General features: G+C 36.4%; 2 protein-coding genes, 1 long non-coding RNA gene and 1 pseudogene across 3 annotated transcripts in view; all 4 read left to right on the top strand.

The window, feature by feature from the left end:
• The window catches only part of LOC149213409 (disease resistance protein Roq1-like), a 349,663-nt gene that overhangs the window by 33,071 nt on the left and 289,851 nt on the right, over positions 1-26,741 (top strand). The gene's annotated exons all lie outside the window — the stretch shown is intronic.
• On the top strand, positions 1,797-9,507 carry LOC149213413 (malate dehydrogenase, mitochondrial-like). The gene is made up of 6 exons (XM_089391994.1): positions 1,797-2,199; positions 4,369-4,542; positions 5,380-5,548; positions 5,910-5,971; positions 6,128-6,255; positions 9,370-9,507. Exons 1-6 carry the CDS (start codon positions 1,930-1,932, stop codon positions 9,428-9,430), a joined length of 864 nt encoding a protein of 287 aa, XP_089248120.1. The 5' UTR covers positions 1,797-1,929; the 3' UTR covers positions 9,431-9,507.
• LOC149213412 (uncharacterized) lies at positions 11,031-12,747 on the top strand. Its single transcript, XR_016250808.1, has 3 exons — positions 11,031-11,256; positions 12,147-12,262; positions 12,435-12,747. It is a non-coding gene; the product is annotated as an uncharacterized LOC149213412 (long non-coding RNA).
• Positions 24,695-25,346, top strand: LOC149213411 (putative 2' cyclic ADP-D-ribose synthase BdTIR; annotated as a pseudogene).

Here is a 26,741-nt window from a genome sequence, read left to right as displayed (position 1 = left end):
GCTGCCCCTACCTCTCACTCAGTCATGGTTCGATGTTGCACCACCATCTCCACAGAGGCAGAACATAGGGGCAGATTGAGTCAACTCCCCTCTCCTACTCCTCCCTCCCTGCATGCCTCCCATGCTCAGGATTCCACTAGAGCCATCGTGGACCATTATCAACGTCTCGTTCTTGAGGTCATGTAGTAAGCTATCGCTTACATCAAAGGGCAAGTTCGCTAGGCTAGAAGATACATGCCAAATCATCACGTGGAGCGAGAAACACAAGATTATATTCATGATAACAGAAACTCCACCAGGGCGAGGGCCTCTGCTTAAGAATATTAACCTGTAATGGCATACTGAGACACTCATGGGTTGGGTACTTACTGACAGGGTTGACACCTAACAAGAGCTCCTTATTTGATGTTAGAACTCCTGGACAGAATGAACAACATGGAGAACATGCTGAATGACATGGATGACAACCTCAACCAAATTCTATCTACTACCCAGCCTCCATCAACCACAGGAGATGACTCTCACCCTCGAGCTCATACTTAACACCCTGTAGAATGACAACTCAAGTGCAACTCTAGGAAAAATGATAACTCTCTCTATACCGTCTCTATTCTTCTACTTGTTTCAGAATGTATTTTGGTCTCTTAGTTTATGTAATTTTGTCTATGTATATCCTTGTTTTTGGTTTAAATTCCCAGACTCTCAGGTCAGAAAGAATGCGAGCAATATGAAAATTTTGTTTATGTGCTATTGCTTTGACCTCCCTAATGATAGACCAAACCAATCCATCTATGTTATAATCACGTTTTTTCTCGCAGTAATATAATCTAAATCCTCTAATCTTACAAAAATATGTCATTATTAGCTCAAGGCTGAACTCTTATGGGATTAATACCCTTACTTACCGGATTTTATTTTAAAATACTCGTTTATCTAACTTACTTGCTACATTAACCCAACTACCTTGTTATTTACTGTGCTAAGTGCATGAAATAACTCCATTCTTTCAAACAATTCTATCTCTTTATTTATCCTGTAAACTATTTATAACAACATTCTTTAACCCTACCTTATACCTTTATAAAAAGATTTAATTATCATTATAAATCTCCATAAACAATTATATTTTTATAATATCTTTCCTCAATGATCTTATTACCTTGAAATAAAAATTAAAAACTATCCTAATCCCTAAATATAAACCTTTCCCTTTCCCTAGAATGGAAAATGGTCCTTCACACTCTTATAACCCCTAAAAACATATTCTTTTAAAATATATAGCTATCTCAATTATCACTCCCTTTTAAAAAACACCCTAACATCATATTCACCACTTTTAAAGATTCTCTGCAAAGATTCACCACTTTCGAGGATTCCTTGGGATTGGACTATTCGACATACATAACAAACAACTAAAATGGTCCAATATCAATCAAAATATCCACAATATGACATATTCCATAAATAACTAACACCCCTGAAAAAAAAAACACTTTCCTTTTAAACACACCGAGATTTGCAATGTTTAAATACATTGTAAACTAGTTTGACCCCTAACCAGAGTTTGATAAAAATCTCCTAATATTATTAAATGTATTTAAAAAAATAAAATAAAAAATATCTCTATTTTATAATAACTTAATTAACATTTGACCAACTGAAAATTTCGATCACATGATGTTCCATTCCCGAACCTCGTCCCCCCAAAAGAGGGATTTCTATCACGAGCTGTCTGATTGTCAATAACTAAGAATTTCGCAATAAAATAGATTAAACCAAAGCCATGCATAGTACCGTGAGGCTTTAAAATCCCTTTTAACAAAGTCGTATCCACACATCTCCATTGATTCGGCCTTTAAGCTCTGGAATCTCCCCCTTCTTCTTCATCTGCCTTCAGCTTGCATTCTTTCAGTGTTACCAGCGGCAAAAATGAGTTCTGCAATGCGACGATTGGTGGGATATGCACTGAAGAATGCATCATCTTCTTCTTTCAAAACTAATGTTATGCCGAGAAGGTTTTATTCGAGTGGTGGAAGTCCGCCACGCAAGGTTGTTGTGTTGGGAGCTGCTGGGGGTATCGGGCAGCCATTGGCTCTTCTGATGAAACTCAATCCTCTGGTGTCAAAGTTGGCGCTCTATGATATCGCTGGCACTCCAGGTGTGGCTGCAGATGTCGGCCACATCAACAGTCGTGCTGAGGTGGGTTCCTCTTTTCCTACCGCGTTTTTTTCGTTCTCTGTATGCTGGATCTGTTATCTCTGCGAACGATAGAGATGTTTTGATTTTAGTTTCAAGGGATCTCCATTGGGATCGATCGTACGACGACCCACTTGGTAGGATCTACTTTTCGTTAGTGTTTTACCTGTTATTAGTTCTTTGATTTTACGTTTCTGATATTGTCCATGGTCAGATAATTTATTTATTTTGGTAAGCGCCTATTTTTTTAAAGGAACCAGGCCTTATACCAGGCTTAGACTCCACTGCTATAACCTGTCAAGGTCTCTGGGATTCTTCGAATGTGGAATTTATTCTTTTGGCCACATTTTTGCAAGAAATATGCCTTCCGGGGCTTTTGAATGTGGGTTTGAGCCCTGAAAGCGCAATGATTTAATTTCTTAAACACAACCAATTCACGTTAATGGTCAACTCAATTCACTTTCATGGTCAGTTTGTAAATGTGTTTGTGCATATTTTGATTGATGAAAAAAAGCACCTAGATATTTATTTCGTGGAAATCCATGGCTGCATCATGTGCACCTACTCGATTAGGGTTTTTAATTTTATGGATCTAGGTGACATTTGGCCCAACAATCCATTGAAGCAATGCCCATCGCATTGTCATTCTAAAATGATTGTAATGTACACCGTGAATATTGGATTTGACTATACCTGACATTCTTTGGGCCATTTGAAAAGAGGCAGATATTGAGGGCTACATTATTATTATTTTTGATTGTTTTCTTGTTGGCAAATGTCTTTCTGTTAACATAGTGGGTTTTGCCCTCATTGTAGATGCTACAAACATAGAATCTCTATTCCACCAATTTCATGCAGGATTTGCTCCTGATCTTGTCTGTTGAATCTCAATATGGTAGTTAACTCCGATGGTGAGATAATGTCGCAACATACTTCTAAGAGGGCACTGAAAGTGCTATGATTTAACTACTTGACTACAATCTGCTTGACATTTATGGCTAGATTGAAATTTGGGCTGTGCTTATTATTATTATTAGCAGTAGTAGTATTTGCTATTGATAGGAGAAGGTTGAAATTGAGGTTGGGCTCACTATTATTGTTTTTGTTTGGTCAAGGCCTTTTGACTGGCGTGGGTGAAACACCTTAATTGCATCTATTCATCAAAGTCACGCATGACTTATACATGGGCTCATCTGTGCAAACCTCAATAGCACAGGGGTCATCATTAACGGCACCTCTGCATTATCATTGAACTGGTGTTTATCACGTTAACCCGACTTCAGATTTTGGAATGACATGGGCAGCCGCATTATCATGGGAATATGCCTCCTGGGTTTTGAACCTGGGTCATCCTCATGACAAGCACCCTACAACTTGCCACTAAACCACAGCCCAATGGACGAGGTAGTTCATATTTTTTTGATGAAAAGTGCATCTATATTTTTAGCAGAATCCATGGCTGGATCATATGCCTCTGCTTAATAGGACTTTTTGATCTGATGGATCTAAGTCATACTTGGCCTAATGACTACTTAGAAGTTAGAATAGTCTCATTGCATTGTCAATTTGTTATTTTGTGAGGATTGAATTGATGACCCTCTGCATATTGGATTTGCCTCTATATCCAACCTTTTTGGGGTCGTTTAGATTTGCCTCTTTATCCATGAGTAGATTAAATCAAAATAGTCTTCGCAGCATAAATTAAACTAAGGTTGAATAAACTCCCTAAAGTGGCTTGTGAGATGCTAATTATTTATCACAGCATCACTTTTATACCTAGATTGGATAAGACTATACCCTGATTGAAATGTCGTATACCTGGATTGGACAAGATTATACCCTGATTGAAACGTGGGTTGGTATAGGTCTTCAATCTCCTACGAGCATAATCATTGCTTTTGGTGCTCTATCTCCTCGGTAAAAGCCAAAAGGTGGATTTTACTATAGAATACAAATAATCCTATTCTTGTTCACTATGAGGAGGACATACCATTGCTTGGGTCATGGAACAAGGATAATAAGTTTTACTTCTTTTGGAACTTTGCGATAATAATTTCTTTTCTTATTTTTTGGTCTACATATTTATCATTTAATTTGGTACTGCCATATTGATTTTATCATGCTTGTGTCACGACCTTGTCAGTAATTCACAGCAGTGTGACCTGGGTGCAGGTTGCAGGATATATGGGAGAGGAACAACTTGGCACGGCATTGGAGAATGCAGATGTTGTGATCATTCCTGCTAGTGTGCCTCGAAAACCTGGCATGACCCGTGATGATCTCTTCAACATCAATGCAGGGATTGTTAAATCTCTTTGCTCTGCAATTGCAAAATACTGCCCAGAGGTAAGTTGTCATGATTTATGATCTTCTTTGAAGTTTTTGTTTTCATGCAATTTTCTTATTGACTATTTCATAGGAATAAGCATGACGTTCATTGTAAGTTGCTTTGTCGAAGGCTTTGTATGTTTGAGATCTATAGAGATGGCAATATATACAAATACATATTTGCAAGAATCTTTAAGCAAGTTGTTGATCTAGATTTACATACTGTTCTTGTATATAATCAATTCTACTGGAGAGGTTAACGAAGCTTGAAGACTTCTTTGAGTCAAACGAATAGGTGATTGACTCATTATTGACTCTTTATTTAGACAAATTGCAGCTAACTTTTGCCCATAAGAAGGAAATACTAATTGAAATGAACTTAAGAGTAATTAGCTGTGTAGTCCAATGCAAGTTTGCAGCCACTTTTAAAGCCCTGTTATTCTTGTTTCTCCTCTTGTAGTTAGTAACTTAGCTTTTGGACTTTTGAGAAAATTGGCATATGAATATCAATATAAAAAATATCCTTGGTCTTCTATTTAACTGTGCACAATTCCACTTGATCACGAGGTATCCTCTATAACATTATATATTGCATACAATCAGTATGTACTACCATTAGTGTGGCAAGTTAATAGATAAAGAAGTATGTTTCATAATTATTTGTTTTGTTCATGTACTGGTGTGTGTGTACAGTATGTATAGTATATTGTTACATATTATATAGATAGAGATATGGAGAGGGGGGAGAGTGTACTGGATAATGTTTTCCTTCTATCAGGAATGGTATATTTGGATTCAAGAAATCATCTAGAATTGGTTTTTATGGCATTGCTGAGGACTTGATATCCATGGCAGGCAATTGTAAATATGATCAGCAATCCTGTAAATTCTACTGTACCAATAGCTGCTGAGGTTTTTAAGAAGGCAGGGACCTATAATGAAAAGAAACTCTTTGGTGTTACTACTCTTGATGTTGTCCGCGCAAAGACGTTCTATGCTTCAAAAGCAGGAGTTCCTGTTGAAGGTATTTAAAATTCTGGCTTGTTATGCTTAGCTACTCTCAAATATTTAGTATTCTGTAAAATATTTTTACTTTTTATAATTTAATCATGAAATATGCATCCTGGGCAAACATGCCAGGCACTTCTCCTCATTTCAAGGATGGTATCATAGGGCTCAAGGCCATCAGAAATATAGTCAGCTCAAGATGTCACTTGAGGGAATTGAACCCGGGTGGGAAAGATAACAGTCTTTGCACACAACCATCTGGGCTAGACCCAATACATGATATGCTGCAGGATCTTACCAACATCATGCTTTTTTTAACATTAGATACAATTCTCAGTTTTATGTTTGTTGTTGATGTCATCGTATGCTGTCTGCAGAAGTTGATGTTCCTGTTGTAGGTGGACATGCGGGTGTTACAATTCTTCCACTTTTTTCACATGTATATGACTTTGTTGGATCCTCATCTTGAGTTTGTTCTTTACTCTTGGATATTAGAAGATTAATTTATCAAAGATAAAATGAGATCATAATTACCTACCCTTCAATACAGTTAAAAAGGGAACTAACACTTTTTTGTTTTGATAATTTTTTTTAGGCAACACCAAAGCCAAACTCTGTATTGTCTGAGGAGGACATTAAAGCCTTGACAAAGAGCACACAGGATGGAGGAACTGAAGTTGTTGAAGCAAAAGCAGGGACAGGTTCAGCCACACTGTCTATGGCGTAAGTTTATGTTTTGGTCCTCTATAGTGGCTAATATGCATTCATATCTTTTGAATGTTTTTTTATTCTTATGTGACTGTCTGGAGTGCTGAATTTTTCATCTTGATGCAGTAGTTGGAGTCATATAATCTTATCATGGTGTGTGCTTCATGCTTTCATGCTTGGCATGCAACATGATTTCATGCTTGATAAGTACCTAATCTGAGATTCACTGTCAGTGAGAATATGGCATGAAGGAGCTTCTTTCTCTTTATCTGAATCTTGTACTTCATACATTTGCATGTCTCAAATCTTTTGCCTTAAGCTTAGGTACTTATCCTACATGAAATCATGTAGCATGCATGTCTCAAATCTTTTCCCTTAGGCTTTCTCATTTGTGTGAAACTCAGCGGGTGCTTTTAACCTGTGAGGTTTGACCGATGGATTGTTGCCTTCATTTACCTTAGTTTGATTGAAATGTTCATAGTTAATCTAGATTCTGCATGCAAAGATCCTTCCCTAAGAAAAGCCATGAGTCTCTTCAAGGATGTTATTCCTTCTTAAACATAAGATATGTCAAATGGATCCCGCAAAAGTTGTGTGCTTGATGATGGGTAAATCTGGGTATGAGATTTACAAATTTGCACTTACATGTATGCCTGTGGTTGCAATTCACAGATAGGCGCATAGCATCCATTCATTACCTCATCTTGAGCATTTGAGCATGGTTCATGCAAAAAACCTTGCTGGTCAGTTAAATCCATTAGTTGAAAACTTGGAAGTGAAGAGTAGTGTTGTAGTCTTCTCTATGTTGATGAATGCTTTTTGAGACTTCAAAATGTTTAGACATGCAATTCCTTTTTCATCTTGCTCCTGTGTTCTCAAATTTTTTTTTTTCTACTGTTTTTTAAGGCCAAATATAAACCATGGGATATATATTTTTCCTACCGCGTTTTTTTCGTTCTCTGTATGCTGGATCTGTTCTCTCTGCGAATGATAGAGATGTTTTGATTTTAGTTTCAAGGGATCTCCATTGGGATCGATCGTACGACGACCCACTTGGTAGGATCTACTTTTCGTTAGTGTTTTACCTGTTATTAGTTCTTTGATTTTACGTTTCTGATATTGTCCATGGTCAGATAATTTATTTATTTTGGTAAGCGCCTATTTTTTTAAAGGAACCAGGCCTTATACCAGGCTTAGACTCCATTGCTATAACCTGTCAAGGTCTCTGGGATTCTTCGAATGTGGAATTTATTCTTTTGGCCACATTTTTGCAGGAAATATGCCTTCCGGGGCTTTTGAACGTGGGTTTGAGCCCTGAAAGCGCAATGATTTAATTTCTTAAACACAACCCAATTCACGTTAATGGTCAACTCAATTCACTTTCATGGTCAGTTTGTAAATGTGTTTGTGCATATTTTGATTGATGAAAAAAAGAACCTAGATATTTATTTCGTGGAAATCCATGGCTGCATCATGTGCACCTACTCGATTAGGGTTTTTAATTTTATGGATCTAGGTGACATTTGGCCCAACAATCCATTGAAGCAACGCCCATCGCATTGTCATTCTAAAACGATTGTATTGTACACCGTGAATATTGGATTTGACTATACCTGACATTCTTTGGGCCATTTGAAAAGAGGCAGATATTGAGGGCTACATTATTATTATTTTTGATTGTTTTCTTGTTGGCAAATGTCTTTCTGTTAACATAGTGGGTTTTGCCCTCATTGTAGATGCTACAAACATAGAATCTCTATTCCACCAATTTCATGCAGGATTTGCTCCTGATCTTGTCTGTTGAATCTCAATATGGTAGTTAACTCCGATGGTGAGATAATGCCGCAACATACTTCTAAGAGGGCACTGAAAGTGCTATGATTTAACTACTTGACTACAATCTGCCTGACATTTATGGCTAGATTGAAATTTGGGCTGTGCTTATTATTATTATTAGCAGTAGTAGTATTTGCTATTGATAGGAGAAGGTTGAAATTGAGGTTGGGCTCACTATTATTGTTTTTGTTTGGTCAAGGCCTTTTGACTAGCGTGGGTGAAACACCTTAATTGCATCTATTCATCAAAGTCACCCATGACTTGCAGATGGGCTCATCTGTGCAAACCTCAATAGCACAGGGGTCATCATTAACAGCACCTCTGCATTATCATTGAACTGGTGTTTATCACGTTAACCCGACTTCATATTTTGGAATGACATGGGCAGCCGCATTATCTTGGGAATATGCCTCCTGGGTTTTGAACCTGGGTCATCCTCATGACAAGCACCCTACAACTTGCCACTAAACCACAGCCCAATGGACGAGGTAGTTCATATTTTTTTGATGAAAAGTGCATCTATATTTTTAGCAGAATCCACGGCTGGATCATATGCCTCTGCTTAATAGGACTTTTTGATCTGATGGATCTAAGTCATACTTGGCCTAATGACTACTTAGAAGTTAGAATAGTCTCATTGCATTGTCAATTTGTTATTTTGTGAGGATTGAATTGATGACCCTCTGCATATTGGATTTGCCTCTATATCCAACCTTTTTGGGGTCGTTTAGATTTGCCTCTATATCCAACCTTTTTGGGGTCGTTTAGATTTGCCTCTTTATCCATGAGTAGATTAAATCAAAATAGTCTTCGAAGTGTAAATTAAACTAAGGTTGAATAAACTCCCTAAAGTGGCTTGTGAGATGCTAATTATTTATCACAGCATCACTTTTATACCTGGATTGGATAAGACTATACCCTGATTGAAATGTCGTATACCTGGATTGGACAAGATTATACCCTGATTGAAACGTGGGTTGGTATAGGTCTTCAATCTCCTACGAGCATAATCATTGCTTTTGGTGCTCTATCTCCTCGGTAAAAGCCAAAAGGTGGATTTTACTATAGAATACAAATAATCCTATTCTTGTTCACTATGAGGAGGACATACCATTGCTTGGGTCATGGAACAAGGATAACAAGTTTTACTTCTTTTGGAACTTTGCGATAATAATTTCTTTTCTTATTTTTTGGTCTACATATTTATCATTTAATTTGGTACTGCCATATTGATTTTATCATGCTTGTGTCACGACCTTGTCAGTAATTCACAGCAGTGTGACCTGGGTGCAGGTTGCAGGATATATGGGAGAGGAACAACTTGGCACGGCATTGGAGAATGCAGATGTTGTGATCATTCCTGCTGGTGTGCCTCGAAAACCTGGCATGACCCGTGATGATCTCTTCAACATCAATGCAGGGATTGTTAAATCTCTTTGCTCTGCAATTGCAAAATACTGCCCAAAGGTAAGTTGTCATGATTTATGATCTTCTTTGAAGTTTTTGTTTTCATGCGATTTTCTTATTGACTATTTCATAGGAATAAGCATGAAGTTCATTGTAAGTTGCTTTGTCGAAGGCTTTGTATGTTTGAGATCTATAGAGATGGCAATATATACAAATACATATTTGCAAGAATCTTTAAGCAAGTTGTTGATCTAGATTTACATACTGTTCTTGTATATAATCAAATCTACTGGAGAGGTTAACGAAGCTTGAAGACTTCTTTGAGTCAAACAAATAGGTGATTGACTCATTATTGACTCTTTATTTAGACAAATTGCAGCTAACTTTTGCCCATAAGAAGGAAATACTAATTGAAATGAACTTAAGAGTAATTAGCTGTGTAGTCCAATGCAAGTTTGCAGCCACTGTTAAAGCCCTGTTATTCTTGTTTCTCCTCTTGTAGTTAGTAACTTAGCTTTTGTACTTTTGAGAAAATTGGCATATGAATATCAATATAAAAAATATCCTTGGTCTTCTATTTAACTGTGCACAAATCCACTTGATCACGAGGTATCCTCTATAACATTATATATTACATACAATCAGTATGTACTACCATTAGTGTGGCAAGTTAATAGATAAAGAAGTATGTTTCACAATTATTTGTTTTGTTCATGTACTGGTGTGTGTGTACAGTATGTATAGTATATTGTTACATATTATATAGATAGAGATATGGAGAGGGGGGAGAGTGTACTGGATAATGTTTTCCTTCTATCAGGAATGGTATATTTGGATTCAAGAAATCATCTAGAATTGGTTTTTATGGCATTGCTGAGGACTTGATATCCATGGCAGGCAATTGTAAATATGATCAGCAATCCTGTAAATTCTACTGTACCAATAGCTGCTGAGGTTTTTAAGAAGGCAGGGACCTATAATGAAAAGAAACTCTTTGGTGTTACTACTCTTGATGTTGTCCGCGCAAAGACGTTCTATGCTTCAAAAGCAGGAGTTCCTGTTGAAGGTATTTAAAATTCTGGCTTGTTATGCTTAGCTACTCTCAAATATTTAGTATTCTGTAAAATATTTTTACTTTTTATAATTTAATCATGAAATATGCATCCTGGGCAAACATGCCAGGCACTTCTCCTCATTTCAAGGATGGTATCATAGGGCTCAAGGCCATCAGAAATATAGTCAGCTCAAGATGTCACTTGAGCGAATTGAACCCGGGTGGGAAGGATAACAGTCTTTGCACACAACCATCTGGGCTAGACCCAATACATGATATGCTGCAAGATCTTACCAACATCATGCTTTTTTTAACATTAGATACAATTCTCAGTTTTATGTTTGTTGTTGATGTCATCCTATGCTGTCTGCAGAAGTTGATGTTCCTGTTGTAGGTGGACATGCGAGTGTTACAATTCTTCCACTTTTTTCACATGTATATGACTTTGTTGGATCCTCATCTTGAGTTTGTTCTTTACTCTTGGATATTAGAAGATTAATTTATCAAAGATAAAATGAGATCATAATTACCTACCCTTCAATACAGTTAAAAAGGGAACATACACTTTTTTGTTTTGATAAATTTTTTTAGGCAACACCAAAGCCAAACTCTGTATTGTCTGAGGAGGACATTAAAGCCTTGACAAAGCGCACACAGGATGGAGGAACTGAAGTTGTTGAAGCAAAAGCAGGGAAAGGTTCAGCCACACTGTCTATGGCGTAAGTTTATGTTTTGGTCCTCTATAGTGGCTAATATGCATTCATATCTTTTGAATGTTTTTTATTCTTATGTGACTGTCTAGAGTGCTGAATTTTTCATCTTGATGTAGTAGTTGGAGTCAGATAATCTTATCATGGTGTGTGCTTCATGATTTCATGCTTGGCATGCAACATGATTTCATGCTTGATAAGTACCTAATCTGAGATTCACTGTCAGTGAGAATATGGTATGAAGGAGCTTCTTTCTCTTTATCTGAATCTTGTACTCATACATTTGCATGTCTCAAATCTTTTACCTTAAGCTTAGGTACTTATCCTACATGAAATCATGTAGCATGCATGTCTCAAATCTTTTCCCTTAGGCTTTCTCATTTGTGTGAAACTCAGCGGGTGCTTTTAACCTGTGAGGTTTGACCGATGGATTGTTGCCTTTCATTTACCTTAGTTTGATTGAAATGTTCAGAGTTAATCTAGATTCTGCATGCAAAGATCCTTCCCTAAGAAAAGCCATGAGTCTCTTCAAGGATGTTATTCCTTCTTAAACATAAGATATGTCAAATGGATCCCGCAAAAGTTGTGTGCTTGATGATGGGTAAATCTGGGTATGAGATTTACAAATTTGCACTTACATGTATGCCTGTGGTTGCAATTCACAGATAGGCGCATAACATCCATTCATTACCTAATCTTGAGCATTTGAGCATGGTTCATGCAAAAAACATTGCTGGTCAGTTAAATCCATTAGTTGAAAACTTGGAAGTGAAGAGTAGTGTTGTAGTCTTCTCTATGTTGATGAATGCTTTTTAAGACTTCAAAATGTTTAGACATGCAATTCCTTTTTCATCTTGCTCTTGTGTTCTCAAATTTTTTTTTTTCTACTGTTTTTTAAGGCCAAATATAAACCATGGGATATATATTTTTACCTTGAAGACCTCCAAATCATTTGGAAAAGGAGGTGCTGCAGCAAAAGAGATGGGTTGAATTTGTTGTTTGGATGGACTCTATGGTATGTAATCTTAGTTGGATTTCCAATATACTTTTAAACCATATTTTCATTTTATTTTTTAGTACTATTATATATTATATCTTACCTCATTTTATGGTTAATATTGTATAACAAAAACATGCGTTGTGTTATGTAATTAATACTAACATGTAATATTGATTTTTTTTGTCAGAATGCTATAGGTAATGATTGCCACGACGATGATCCAAATTATGTTCAACATATATCAGGAGATGATGAGGATGAGGATGAGGATGATGGTGGTGAAGGAGGAGATGATGATGATAGTTGCGGTGTTGGTGATGATGTGGATCAGAGTAATGAGGATGGTCAAGATGATCATGAGGATGATCTTGGTGGTGGTAGCTAGGCATGCACATGCATTGTTTTTTATGAAGAAATTATTGTGTAGAATGACATTGTTATGTTTAGATGGGTGTTGTGAATTTACCCTATATCAATGAGACATTTTGATTTTTTAATCATACGATGAGTTTGATTTATGTATGTTGTTAATTTATCGTAACGATATTCATGAAATATTTTGATTTGTTAATCATATTTGAATTTTAGTTGTTTTGATTAAAAATAATACTGATTTTATTAGTATTATGTTGCTATTTTATACATGTTTTTAAAATTGTTAATGACACATTGTTATTTTTTTGGATGGATGTTGCCAATTTCTCTTAAATTTCTTTACAAATGATTTTGAATTGTGATATCTGCTTTAATGATATTTAGAAACTATCATATATTTCACTATGAATCTATAAAGGGGGTCATATATGTAAAGAAAAATATACTCTATATAAGAAGTCAAATGCGGATGTAACCATGGATGCAAAATTGAAAGTAAAATTGGATGTTAAACTAGGAATTAATACAAAATGCAAACAATTGACATACAAAGTGTTTTAAATTAGAAGTGAAAAGTTGTGCAATAGTTGACACAAAGAAGGGAACAAAACATGGCATACAAAAGGATATCAAATTGGGCAAAAACAAGGACACATAAATGGGCACCAAATTAGATGCAAAAAAAGAAAACAACTAGATGTAAAATAAGATGCAAAGTTGAGCGTTAAAAAGAAACAAAAAACGTTACAAATTAATATGCCAAATGATGATGCAAATAATGGTGTAAATTTGGGATGCAAACTTGGGTGCAAAAAAGGAAAAAAAAAAGATGTAAGAAAAGACATAAAACAAGATGCAAAATGGGGCTGAAAAAAGGTGAAACCAAGGATGCCATATTGGATGTAAAAAATGATTCCTAATCACATGCAAATTTAGGATCGAACTCAGACACAAAATTATATGCAAATGTGGACACAAAATGAGGCAAAAAAAGATGCAAATTTGGATGGTGAAAACGATGTAAAACTAGACACCAAAAAAATGCCAAATTGGATGAAAAAGTCAGTGTAAATAATGGTGCAACATTGGACACAAGTAGACACAAAAAAATGGTGCAAAAAGGGGCATAAAATAGCTTAAAATTGGATGCAAAACTTGGTGCAAAAACAAATACAAAAGTAGACGTAAAAAATGGCTCTAAATTGAATGTACCATTAGACACAAAATAAGATGCAAAGGTGGACACAACACATGACTCAACATAAGATGCAAATATAAATGCAAATTTCGATGCTCAAAATGATGTAACATTAGATGCAAGAGATGGTGTTAAAAATGATGCAAAATTGGATGAAACAAATGACGCAAAATATGGTGCAAAATGAGATGGGAAAAATGGAGACAAATCAAACGTAAATGTGGATGTAAAAAAATGGTCCAAAAAAAGATGCAAAAATGGGCACAAAAATGGATGCAAAATTTGGTGCTAAATCAAATTCAACACATGGTGCAAAGATAGGCACAAAACCTGGCGTAAGACTAGATGCAAAAACTGACACAAAATGGATGCATAAAAAGACGTTAAATTGGATTCAAAATATAGTGTAAACTTGATGCAAAAATGGAAGCAAAGAATGACACAAAATAGGAAGCAAAAGAGAATGAAAAATAGATGCAAAAAATGACACAAAACTAGAAGCAAAACCTGTCATAAAATAAGATGCAAATCTTGGTTCAAAATTTGACGCAAAAAATGATGCATAGTTTGGTGTAAAAAATGATGCAAAATCTAGCGTGAAAAGGGATGCAAAATCAGGTGCAAAAAAGGACGCTTTAAAAATTGTACAATAGAGCCAGATTTAGCGCCAGGTTGCTCATCACAATTGCAAAAAAAATGCACTAAAATCTGGCGCTAAATCTGGCGCAAATCGCTGGTTTTGTTGTAGTGTAAGAACCAATGGCGGCCTGCCACTTGGCGCCTCCAAATTCCCTGATGGAACCTACCACGTCATCTAATCCTACCATGTGAGCAAGTTAAACCTAAAATTTGACTTGCTCTAACTTCTGCATAAGAACTTAGATTTAAGTTCTGTTCACACCGCTGGAATTAGAATGATGAGCTCTTCGATATGAAGCTAATTTTAATAAGATTCTAACACTTTTATTTTTGGGCCTAATTTTGAGCACCTGATCACTCCTCCCCACTAGAAGCCTTTTGGACCCCAAAAGGATCACTTTTAATTGTTCAGCAGGTGAGGGTATAGTTCCCTCACCTTTCCAACCTCTATCCATTTGGCTTTTGAAGGAATTGTACCCTTGAGCCCCACTCAAAGATAATCAATACTTCCCCTTTTTGTTGTCCTTGTTCTTCTGTCAAGTATAGTGTCTTGTTGAAGCACATCAAGGAATTCTGGAGAAAAGTCTTCAATAGATGGAATTTGAATATTCTCTCCTTGATCTTCAATCAAAGGAGGCTCATACAACCTTAAATTCTCAACATTAACAACAACATAAATTTTCATATATGAAGGAAAATCCAACCTGAAGGCATTGTTACCAATCTTTTCCAAAATTCTAAATGGACCTATCTAATTGGTTTGAGCTTTTTACCTTCTCCATGGAGCCTCTCTTTGTTAATGTGAAGCCAAAATTCATCACCATATTGGAACTTGTGATCTTGAAGATGCTTGTCGTGCCTTGCTTTGTACTTGCCTTGGCGTTTCTCAAGATGTTCTCTAACCTTTTGGTGTACTAATTGTATTTGTTCAATGAAATTTCTTCCTTTGTCTATGTCACCATGACCTTCAATAGCAACATCTTTGGCAAAAATAAAATCCAAGGGAGATTTAGGCAAGTATCCCATGCATGCCTCAAATGGCAACGTTTGAATGGAAGAGTGCTTGGCTTGGTTGTAAGCATGCTAAATATAGTGCAGTTGTTCATCCCACAACTTAGGATGCTTGCTGCAATACCCACACAAAAGATGTATCACTGTTATGTTCACCACCTCTGTTTGACCATTTGTTTGTGGATGAAAGGTTGTACTCTTTTTCAATTTGGTGTCCATGAATCCCCACAAGCGTGACCAAAAATTCCCAACAAAGCGAGAATCTTAATCACTAACAATGGATGTGGGCAATCCAAAATGCACCCAAACATTCTGAAAGAATAACTTACTAGTTTGTTCAACTGTAGCTTGTTTTTTACATGGAATCAAAATACACTTTTTGTTGAACCTATCCACAACTACATACAAATAATCATGACCTCTTTTTGACAATGGAAGACCTCCTACAAAATCCATAGAAACACTCTCCCACTGTCATGTAGGAACCGAAAGTGGTGTGTACAATCCTAACTTCCTATTGCCACGCTTACTGATTGCACATAATGAACATCCTTTAATGAAACAAGACACACTTTCAAGCATACGAGGCCAATAAAAATACCTCTATAGATGTGCCACCATCTTACTTACACTAAAATGACCAGCAATAAGAGAAGTATGTGCCTCTCTTATGATGTTAACTCTTTCTCCCTGTGGAATACAAAGCTTTCCAAGATGGTATAACAAGTTATCGTGCAAATGATAATCCAATTCCTCCACTTGGTTACCTTGACTCAAGCTTGCATAAACATATTGAAAGTCATTATCTTATGCATATTGCTCAATATAAGTTTCACGTAAAACAAAATTATGCTTGAGCAAAGTAGCTGCACTAAAAATAGGCCTAGAAAGAATATCAACAACTTTATTGTAGATACCTTTCTTATACTTGATTATCAAGTGGAATTGTTGAAGAAAACCCATCCATCAGAAATTCCTTAATTGCTGCAACTTTGATTATGATTGCATGTATTGCAATGGTTGATGATCAGTGTGAATGAATGTTTCCTTACCCATAAAATGTTTCCATTTTTCACAATGTGCACCAATGCATACAATTCCTTGTCATATGTAGGATAGTCAATCACTGCACCATTAAAAGTTTCTGAATGAAAACAGATAGGCTTACCATGCTGCATGAGGACTACACCTATAGCATAGTCACTAGTATCAATCTGCATCTCAAATGACTGTCTCAAGTCTGGAAATGCGAGTACGAGAGTTGTACTGATATTTTCCTTCAATGCATCAAAGGCATTTTGTTGTTTGCCTCCCCATTGAAAAATCTTTTTCATGCTTGTCAATGCATGAAAAGGAGCTGCTATAAGAGAAAAATTAGCAATGAATTTCCTCCAATATTGGCCTGCTCCCAGAAAAATTCTTACCTCTGTAATTGTCTGGGGCCTTGGCCAATTTATAATGACATCAAACTTGGAGGGATATATTTTCAACTCACCTCCTCCAACAATATGACCCAAGTAAACTAAAGAAGTCTTTCCAAACTTGCACTTTGACATCTTAAGATACAACTGTTCTTTTTTCAAGACATCAAGTACTTTTCTTACATGCATGACATGTTCATCACGGGATTTACTGAAAATTAAGATGTCATCTAAGTAGACTATGAAAAATTCATCAAGAAATGGCCTCAACACATCATTCATCACACACATGAATGTAGCAGGATAATTGCATAAACCAAACGACATAACTAGCCATTCAAACAAACCCTGTTTTGTTTTGAATGTTGTCTTCCAAATGTCTCCTTCAGCTATTCTAATTTGATGGTAGCCACTTCTTAAGTCCATCTTAGTAAAATACTTTGCATCTTTCAATTGATCCAGTAAATCATCTATTCGAGGTAGTGGGTAATGGTTTTTTACCATAATTTTGTTTAATGCACGAAAGTCCACACACATGTGCCATGTTCCATCCTTCTTTGGCACCAAGACAATAGGTGAACCACAAGGTGAGGAAGATGGTATGATGATCCCTTTATTCAACAACTCTTGGATTTGCATCTTAATTTATGTGCTTTCCATCACTGACATCTTATACATGCCAATGTTAGGAAGAGGACAATCTTACTACAACTGTATCTCGTGTTGGATTCCTCTCTTGGGAGGTAATCCCTTTGGTTCCTAAAACATTTCGTCATATTGGTTAACTACGTCAACCAATGGTCAACCAATTCAGATTTCAAATTAAAATCACAACCTTTAAAAGCTTCATTATCATAATCATTTTTGGGTTTGATCATGAGAAGCACAAAATTATTGCTCAAATTCACCAATCATTTCATCTGCCCTGCATTAACAAGTGAAAGATTTTTTTTCTTGCTATGAGCTCTCACAATATATCCTACTACATTTTTGAATAAATGATATTTATTTTCATGTCGATGGAAGATATTTTTTGTCATAAAGGTATGGGCTGCCCAAAACAATGCCATAGATATCTAACAGCACAACGTCAAGCTCCACTTCATCTATGAAATTTGCAGTAATAGTGAATCTCAGTTTACACTTTCTAGTAACCTACAATTTCACATTGTCACATACCCATCCAAGTGGATATGGTTTATGATGTGGAATAGTTTCCAGATTTAAACTCTTGATAATGTTTTCAGAGATAAGATTGGCTTGAGAGCCACTATCAAAAAGCGTATCAATCTTGTTATGTTTTGAGACCATCCTTATGTGAAACAATTCTATTCTCCTCTTTTCATTTGGAGTTTCATTTTGCGAGTCTGAAGAACTAATGCTGGCAATGGATTCTTTTCCTTTTAACCCCATGGCTGTGATTTTAGTTTCATCGCTCGAATTGGATCCCAAATCCTATTGAGTGGTTGCATTTGTCTTCTATTTTCCTTTGTTGTTGTTTCATTTTGGTCTCATTTCAGGATGAAGCTTCCAATAGTGAGCTTCATCGTGACCCTCTCTGGAACAATGTTTGCATGTAATTTTTTCTCCTTTTTTAATAGATGCATTTTGTTTGCCTTTGCTTTGAAATCCTTTTCTTTTTCTTTACTCTTAAACAACTTTTTACTACCTTCTTCTGGGGTGTTTTTCCCTCTTGCCTCAAGATGAGTGGCTTGCACACACACATCATCTAGATTATTGGGATTAAACATTAATATAGTATGCCTAAGGTAACTATGTAAATTCCCTATGTACTTTAGCAAAGTGTCCTATGATTGCAAATCTACACCTAACATCAAAGACCTTTTTCTGAATCCTTGGGTGTAGTCTTGCACATTTTGACCTTTAAGCTATCTAAAATTCTGCCAATTCATGATGATTTTCTACATATAAGCTAGAGGGTAGAATTTCCTTTTAATTGCAATAATGAAATCATTCCAAGAAATTGAGATCTTACCGTGTTTTTTAATCTCCTCTTGGGTCTTTGATTCCCACCATACTAGTGTTGCACCCTCCATTCTCAATGAAGCTAACTGAATCTTTATGTCACCTCTTGATGGTTTAATTGAATCCTGTAATAGACCTCCAACTGATGAATCCAATTATCAACATTCTCTTCATTCACTTCACCATTATACATGGGCAACTCGAATTTAACATTAATTTTTAAAAAAGGTGATTTACCAGTTCCTTTTGAAGAACGATGATGAATATGAGTAAGGGTTGTGTTAGTGGAAGAGGGCGAAGATTCTTGTGAAGAAGAAGATGAAGAAGTTGGTGGAGGGTGGAGAGGGTGGAGGTTTGTCTCCATTTCTATTACCTCATCTTGAAGAGCCTTCTTTGTTGGGAGGTTTGGAACTTTTTTCTTGCAACTTGGTATTCCTCTCTTCATAGATGACCTTCACCATCTCTATAATATCAAAGAAATCCTTTCTGAAAGTCTTCTCATCTTCTGTCATGTTTGTAGGTTCTCCTTCATGAGACATGATCTCTAGAGTCTCAACTACAACTTTAGGTTGAGCTGGTGTTGGAGATTGTTGCAATCTTTTTCTTCTTCCCCTTGACCCAACTTCAGGGCTTCCAACTAGCTTTCCTTCACCTTTTTTGAGTTTTAACCTTGTAAGCATGACATAAGCTTGCAAACAATTAAATCCTTCTTTCAAAAAGAAAACCTAGGGATCTGATACCAAATTGATCTGATTTAGAATATTAGTTTGTAGTGCTAAGATCTTCCTCAAATTATTAACAAAATGCTTTCATTGTGCTTAAGGATTCATGAAATTTTGCAAGTGAAATGAAGAGTTTTTATGTTAATTTTATGAGCAATTTAACATAAACCAGAAACTGAACAACATCATAAACATGTACAGAACATCATCAAAAACACATTACAAAAAGCACATGATAAAGGAGTTCACCCCTCTTGGGCTACATCTCCTTGGTCCAGCTTCCAATGTCTTGGGCCTCTCTATTATGCTCAAAAGTGTAAAAATCTATGTTTACAATGCTCAAGTGCTTTCGAAACCTGCTCCAATCAGTTCAAAATGCTCAAAAATAGTTATCAAGTCTATTTTTGCATCTAATTTGGTGGAAAATGAAGAATTTATGACTTCCCTTATTTTCCCACTATTTGTTCCACAAATTGCTCCACATCCGACATGAACCCACAATTTCGCTCCAAAAATCTGCTAATCGAGTGAGAATTTTTCCGCGCGACGAGCCATAACCCGTCGACACTGACTGTCCATCGCAAATCACAATCAACGGAGTCTCGGAGTCTTCTGGACTGTGATCCAAGCGGGTGATATGCGACTGTAATTTGGCAGACCCGATGAACTCTTAATTGAAGCTTATAATGTATCGCGTCTGGGATCCTTTCGCAATCGATGGATAAACCATCCCATGCTTCAAGCACTCTGCGATACGATGGACCCATCGGGACTATTAAACATAACAAATAGATTATCGCATCCGAGAACCCCATCACATATCACAATTGACGCTTTCCATTGGTGGATACCAAAACCCATACAATTGCGGACCTGTTGGGATTATCAAACCTAGTCCATAAAATATCAGGTCCAGAGCCCCATTTCAATCACAATTGACACTTAAACCATCAACATATCAACCCAACCTACATTATATGATAACACAAATCCGTCGGGACTATAAATCACAATGGATAAAATATCAGGTCCGGAACCCTGTCACAATCATAACCAGGATCATTACTGTCGCCGCTTTGTAAACACTAGCCCCTTTGCGATTGCGATATGCGAAAAATCGCATCACAACGCAGTACTTGCAGAGGGCCGATTCTGTAACACCTCCCTTCACCGATGTGTGATTTGAGAAATGCGGGAACCAATGGTGGCCTACCATTTGGCGCCTCCCGAGTCACTGATGGAACCTGCAACGTCATCCAATCCTGCCATGTGAGCAAGTCAAACCTAAAATTTGACTTGCTCTAACTTCAGCATATGAGATCGAATTTGAGTGTCATTCGCACCATTGGAATCAGAATGATGAGCTCTTCGATCTGAAACTAATTTTAACAATATTCTGACACTTTGATTTTTGAGCGTAATTTTGAGCACCTGATCACAAAATCAAGTTTCAAATTATAATTTCTTCTCTCAATCAAGCCAAATTGGCATCTGTGATTTATCTTCGATGGGAGAAACACAAATCCTCTTCCTCGATTGTCAAAAAAGAGAGAGGATTCCATATTGAGCTATATTTCACCCTCCATCTATAACTTGACATATAGAAGGTCAACCACTCATCGAAATAGTGTTGTTCCAAAAAGAAAACATATTATTTTTCTACCAAGTCATCATATAGTTATATTATATTATATCATTTCAAATATGCCTTTGCAATTTTGTATTCTCTCCAATTATTTGGGTCTATTGAGTTTGTTATAATTCCTTTAAACTTATTGAGTAATACAATTTGCAATTATAGACATAGAAGATAAAATTTCTAGGAAAGAGAACATCGGCTTTAAATTCATCTTAACCCAAGATATATCATAGCTTTCAAGGGATTAAATCCCTAAAGGTGAAAACTTTTGCTCGAGATTTTTCAATCTAAAAAATATTTCCATCGTATTACTCTCTACCCATGATAAATTTCATAAGATGGATTTACTCTGGTTCTTAATAGACACACACACAATGTTAGCTCCATGCTCTTAATACACACACATACACACTCCATGTTCTTAATATGCAGATGCACACAAACCCACATGGTGTTAACTCATTTTTAATACACATACACACACATACCCACTATTTGTTAACCCCGTGTTCTTAATACACAAACATACGCACACCCACCATGTGTTAACTCCATGTTATGAATAGATAGATATACAAACACCATGTTTGAACTCCATGTTGAACTCCTTGTCTTTAATACACATACACACACAAACCCACCATTTTTTAAACCCATGTTCTTAATACACAAACATATGCACACCCACCATGTGTTAAATCCATATTATGAATAGATAGACATACAAACACCCTGTGTGAACTCCATGTTGAACTAAAGAATTTCACCTCCCTTGTGTTTAGCAGTATACTATTTAAATGTTTTAATATAATTTTTTTTTCCTTAACATTTAATTGTTATATATAATACAAAGATATGACACCGATATTGAAATATATTATTATGATTAGCGTTGAAATATTTTTAAATATGTTGTGTCATATCCATGTCAAGCATGGAAGGAATTCAACATCTCCTTCATACTTAGTCAAAAACACCTTTTCATTGAAAGATCTCATCATATGAAATGTGGGTCCCACTCTATCTATCTCTATCTCTTGATATATGTACACACATTAATTCAATATTAATTATAAAACGAAGTAGTACATTATATAAATATAATGATTTAATTCCATATTAATTATGAAAAGTATACTATTGGGGGTTTTTGCGCGACATTATATTATATGTCATTTTTTGGGATTCAATTGGGTTAAGTAAGTCATTCATCTATGATCATTTCCATGAGAGGTAGTCGTAACTCACTAATTTCTCATGATTTTTGAATAGTCCACTTAGTCAGTTATGACTACTTCTCGTGGAAATGGTCATAAATGAATGACTTACTTAACGTAGTTGAATCCCAAAAAAATGATATATAAAAATATACTATTTAAATGTTTTAATATAATTTTTTTTTCTTACATTTAATTGTTATATATAATAAAAAAATATAACGCCAATATTAAATATTTTATTTATGGTTAAAATTGAAATCTTTTTAAATATATTGTGTCATATCCATGTCAAACATGGAAGGAATTCGACATTACCCTTCGTCCCACTCTATTTATCTCTATATCTAAATATATATACACACATTAATTCAATATTAATTATAAAATAAAATAATACATTATATAAACAATAATTTAATTCCATATTAATTATGAAAAATAATACATTATCAAAATATTTTTATTTTCAATTATATATATAATTGATAACAAAATATTTAATTAAAAATAAATATTATTGTAAGTATTTTTATTTTCAATTATATCTATATAAAATTATAATAAAATAGTTAATTAAAAATAAATATTATTCTAAGTAGCTACTCTAGTCACTACTCGACCACAAGCAGCTACCAATGAAGAGTGCTGCATCTTTACGCGCTCTTCTTTATAGGCGAGCCTGCTTGGGCATCGTTTGTAAGGCCCTGCGGTCTATGTGACGGGCGGGCACACCCACCGAGCAAACGAGCGAACGAAACGAGCGAGCTGCAGTGAAAACGGGAGAGATACACGGTGGAAAGTGTGGGCGAGCGAGTTGGTCGCGGACTTATAGTGGGCGAGCTGGGCTCGCCCCGCTGGCCAACTTGAACCATTGTGCGATGGAGGGGGCAGCCACCCACGAGTTGGGCGGGCCGACCAAACATATGGCAAACGAAGTGAGTTGGCCGGGCGAAAAAAACATGAGTCGGCCAGGTGGCATGACTCGCCCACCACCCATATACATAGCCAGTGCGGTGGGATGGACAAGGCAAGCAATCAAAACCAACGAACAACACAAGAGTTCTGCAGTTGGGCGAGTGGGAGGTCGTAGCAAGTGCGAAGGGCGAAGGTGACTGCGGTAGCCGTAGGTCATGAATCCGCACGACGGGTGACTTCACACGTAAAAACAACGAAGGCATTCGGGCACGGTTCGGTGAGTCGGGCAAGGCTGCACGACGGGTGCACTTGCCAACGAGTTGGCAGACGAGTGGAACGTGGGCGTTAGGTCGGTTCGGCGAGTCGGGTGAGCTGCACGACGGGTGCACGCCGACGGGTTGAGGTGAACGCCGGGTAGACATGCGGACGGGCAGCCGGGCGAGGGTGCGCCGTGCACGCTGAAACGAAGGATCGGTGGATCGTGAGGACGGGCGACCTGAGTAGGGTGCGTCGTGCACGACGAGTTGGTTGACATGGTGAACATGTGGACAGGCGACCCGAGTTGGGAGCGCCATGCACGACAAAACGGAAGTGTGCTGGTTTGGTGAAAAGGAAGTGAAAAGAAAATATTTGGTGGTGCCGCACCTCGCTATAGTGTGGTTAGAAGATTACCGCGAGTGCAAAGGCCTGACATCGTTGGTCAAGCAAGAAATCCCTCGCCCTATCCATCATTGAATCATCCCTCTCTCAAGCAAGAAATCCCTCGCCCTATCCATCATTGAATCATCCCTCTCTTTGGAAGGAACGTGGCCTATTTATGACTAATTTATGAGTAATATTCTTTAAAATCTCAAATACATTTAAATATTAATTCTAGGTTTATCTTTTAAATTTTCAACTATTCCATTAAATTTTTTGTTTTTTTATTGGTTATTGTTTTTTGTTTTTTTAATATAGGAGTCGTCTATTGAGGCAGAAGAATTACTTAGATAGTCAAAAGTGGCCAGAATCTTGGCAAAAAAATTTAAAAATTCTTGAATGGAAATGGATTCAGCACCATCAAAACCTCTGTCTTGTACACCTAAAATTTCGAAATTTAACAACTATAACTTGGATTTACAAAAATCTTTTCCAAATTTTCTCTAAATATCACCAGAATTTCCATAACTTTCTGGCCAATTCCTCCCGCTCGTTAGACTATGGCTTTTACCTCTCTCTCAAAGTTCATTTAATAACATTTTTCTAACCGGCCAAAATATTGTGAAAATTTTTCAGTGACGAGGGACGGCTGGTCCATGATGTCGTTAAACATGTGTTGACTATGAAACGTGGACACAAATCATCCAGCTATTCCTACGATGTGTTCCTCAACCATCGTGGCAAGGATGTTAAGAACAAACTGGCCAGCCATCTGTACTATCGTCTTCGTAATTACGGCTTGAGGGCATTTTTTTGACAAGGAGGAGATGCAGAAAGGAAACAGAATAAATTTGGTGATAGAATACGCTATTAAAGGCGCTTCTGTCCATGTTGCCATCTTTTCTGCAGCCTATGCAGAATCAGAATGGTGTATGGATGAGCTTGTACTCATGGTCCAATCCGAGTCGATCATTATTCCAGTTTTCTACAGTTTGAACCCTACAGAGATGCGGTCGAATCCTGTGGACGGCACGAACGGTGTATACGCTGAAGACATTTGACCCTCAAAATCATCAAGAGAGGCCACGATACAAGTCGTCGACCATTGAAAAATGGAAAAAGGTTCTGATGGAAGTTACAGGGAGGGACGGTTTGAAGCTGGAGACATATGATGGGTGAGAACCCCAACTGCAACTTTTTTTTAGTTTAACCATTTATTTACTTAGGCATTTCTTACTAGTAATTTCATTGTGAACATGTTTTTCAGTGACGAGGGGAAACTGGTCGACATGGTCGTGCGAGAAGTTGTTAAATACAAAAGTAAAGGACGATGAAGCAAAACTTTTGAAAAACAATGCCAGAAGAACAATGTTAGCGGCATCTAATGGGAATGGGAACGCTATGTTGTTTTGCCCAAATTCGAATTCGATTGGATATGGAAAAAAATGAGTGTATAAAAATTTAATTAAAAAAAAAAATTGATGTTACAAATTCTTACTAATAGAATTTACCATTCTTTAATACTTTCATATGATACTTTAATATTCTCTGCCATACGGAATTCCTTGTTTTTAGCAACTGCAAATGGAATCGGCGAATTTACTAAAAAATTTTGGGCCAATACGGCCAAACTTGGTAACTATTTTCATGAAACATAATTTACATTTACAAAACATAATTTCTGTTATTAATGGAATTGCCTTTATGTTACGCGAAGAATATGGGTGTGAAATATTTCCAAATCTTTAATGTTTGCGAGTTGCAGATTAAGTTGTATATTTTGAAATAAAAGCATCTTTTTGACTCTCTCCTCTGTCAGAGATGCCTTGTTTTCATATATATTTTGATATCTTAACATACTTGGTTTGACAAAGTGATTGCCTGGTTTGACAAAGTGGTTACCAATTTCCCACGGCTGTTTTCAATGGAAAAGCCACCATTGGGTTTCCAATTTCTGATTCTGATTATTAATGGGAGAACTCATTAGGTTATAAAAGCTTTAAGATGACTGCATTATCTATGTTTTCGGCTGTTATCATAATTTGAGGTCATATGGACCATTAGTGGATATACACAGGTAGAGCATCGGCTTCGTCACAGAAGCTAATTCTGAATCAACACACGCTTAGGTTGACTGCGCACAGAGATCGAGTTGGATACAAAATCAGTGGCCATTTTGAAGTCACTGGGTAAACATATTCGTAATATTTTTATCCGATAGTAGTAATGTGTGTTTTAGCTCATATTTTCACATCTTTGTTATTAATGATTTTTTATTTTTTCTCCAAATAGTGAATAATATTATGGTTATTTATTTATTTATTTTAATTTTTCATGTAACTTTTATAATCTTGATTTTGAACTGGTTTGTAATTTTAATTAGAGTTGCTATAATTTTGAAGTTAGTATGTTTGGAGTTTATTGTGCTGGTATATGCTGATTCATAATTTGCTAGTTCTAATTTTTTGAAATCATATATCATACCAATTAGTTTGAACACGGAACAATTTGAACTTTGCATTGTTGATAAAGAATATTTACGCCGTAAGGCGTTTCCCTCTGAGATTAACTCTCCAGATTGCTTTCGTGTCAAAATATGTGCCATTGGATTTTCGTGTTAGACGATTAGGTAATTCCTATCCGTTGATTTGAATTGAGCAAGGCCAGCCGCGACTGTTCGTTCGTCCTGCAATAACTGCGACTGTTCGTTCGATCCTGCAATAACTGTC

This window comes from Pinus tabuliformis, chromosome 1_1, assembly GCF_031772625.1.
Source record: "Pinus tabuliformis cultivar Carrire ecotype Pingquan chromosome 1_1, CPIR1, whole genome shotgun sequence".
NCBI lineage: Eukaryota > Viridiplantae > Streptophyta > Pinopsida > Pinales > Pinaceae > Pinus > Pinus tabuliformis.
This window is presented reverse-complemented; position numbering and strand designations above follow the sequence as displayed.

What these genes read in the sequence shown, in the direction of transcription:
- LOC149213413 (XM_089391994.1), top strand. Translation starts at nt 1,930, where the DNA reads ATGAGTTCTGCAATGCGACGATTGGTGGGATATGCACTGAAGAATGCA. An exon ending in AGCAGGAGTTCCTGTTGAAG is followed by an intron (nt 5,549 to 5,909) that starts GTATTTAAAATT and finishes TGCTGTCTGCAG; the next exon opens with AAGTTGATGTTCCTGTTGTA. An exon ending in TCAGCCACACTGTCTATGGC is followed by an intron (nt 6,256 to 9,369) that starts GTAAGTTTATGT and finishes ACCTGGGTGCAG; the next exon opens with GTTGCAGGATATATGGGAGA.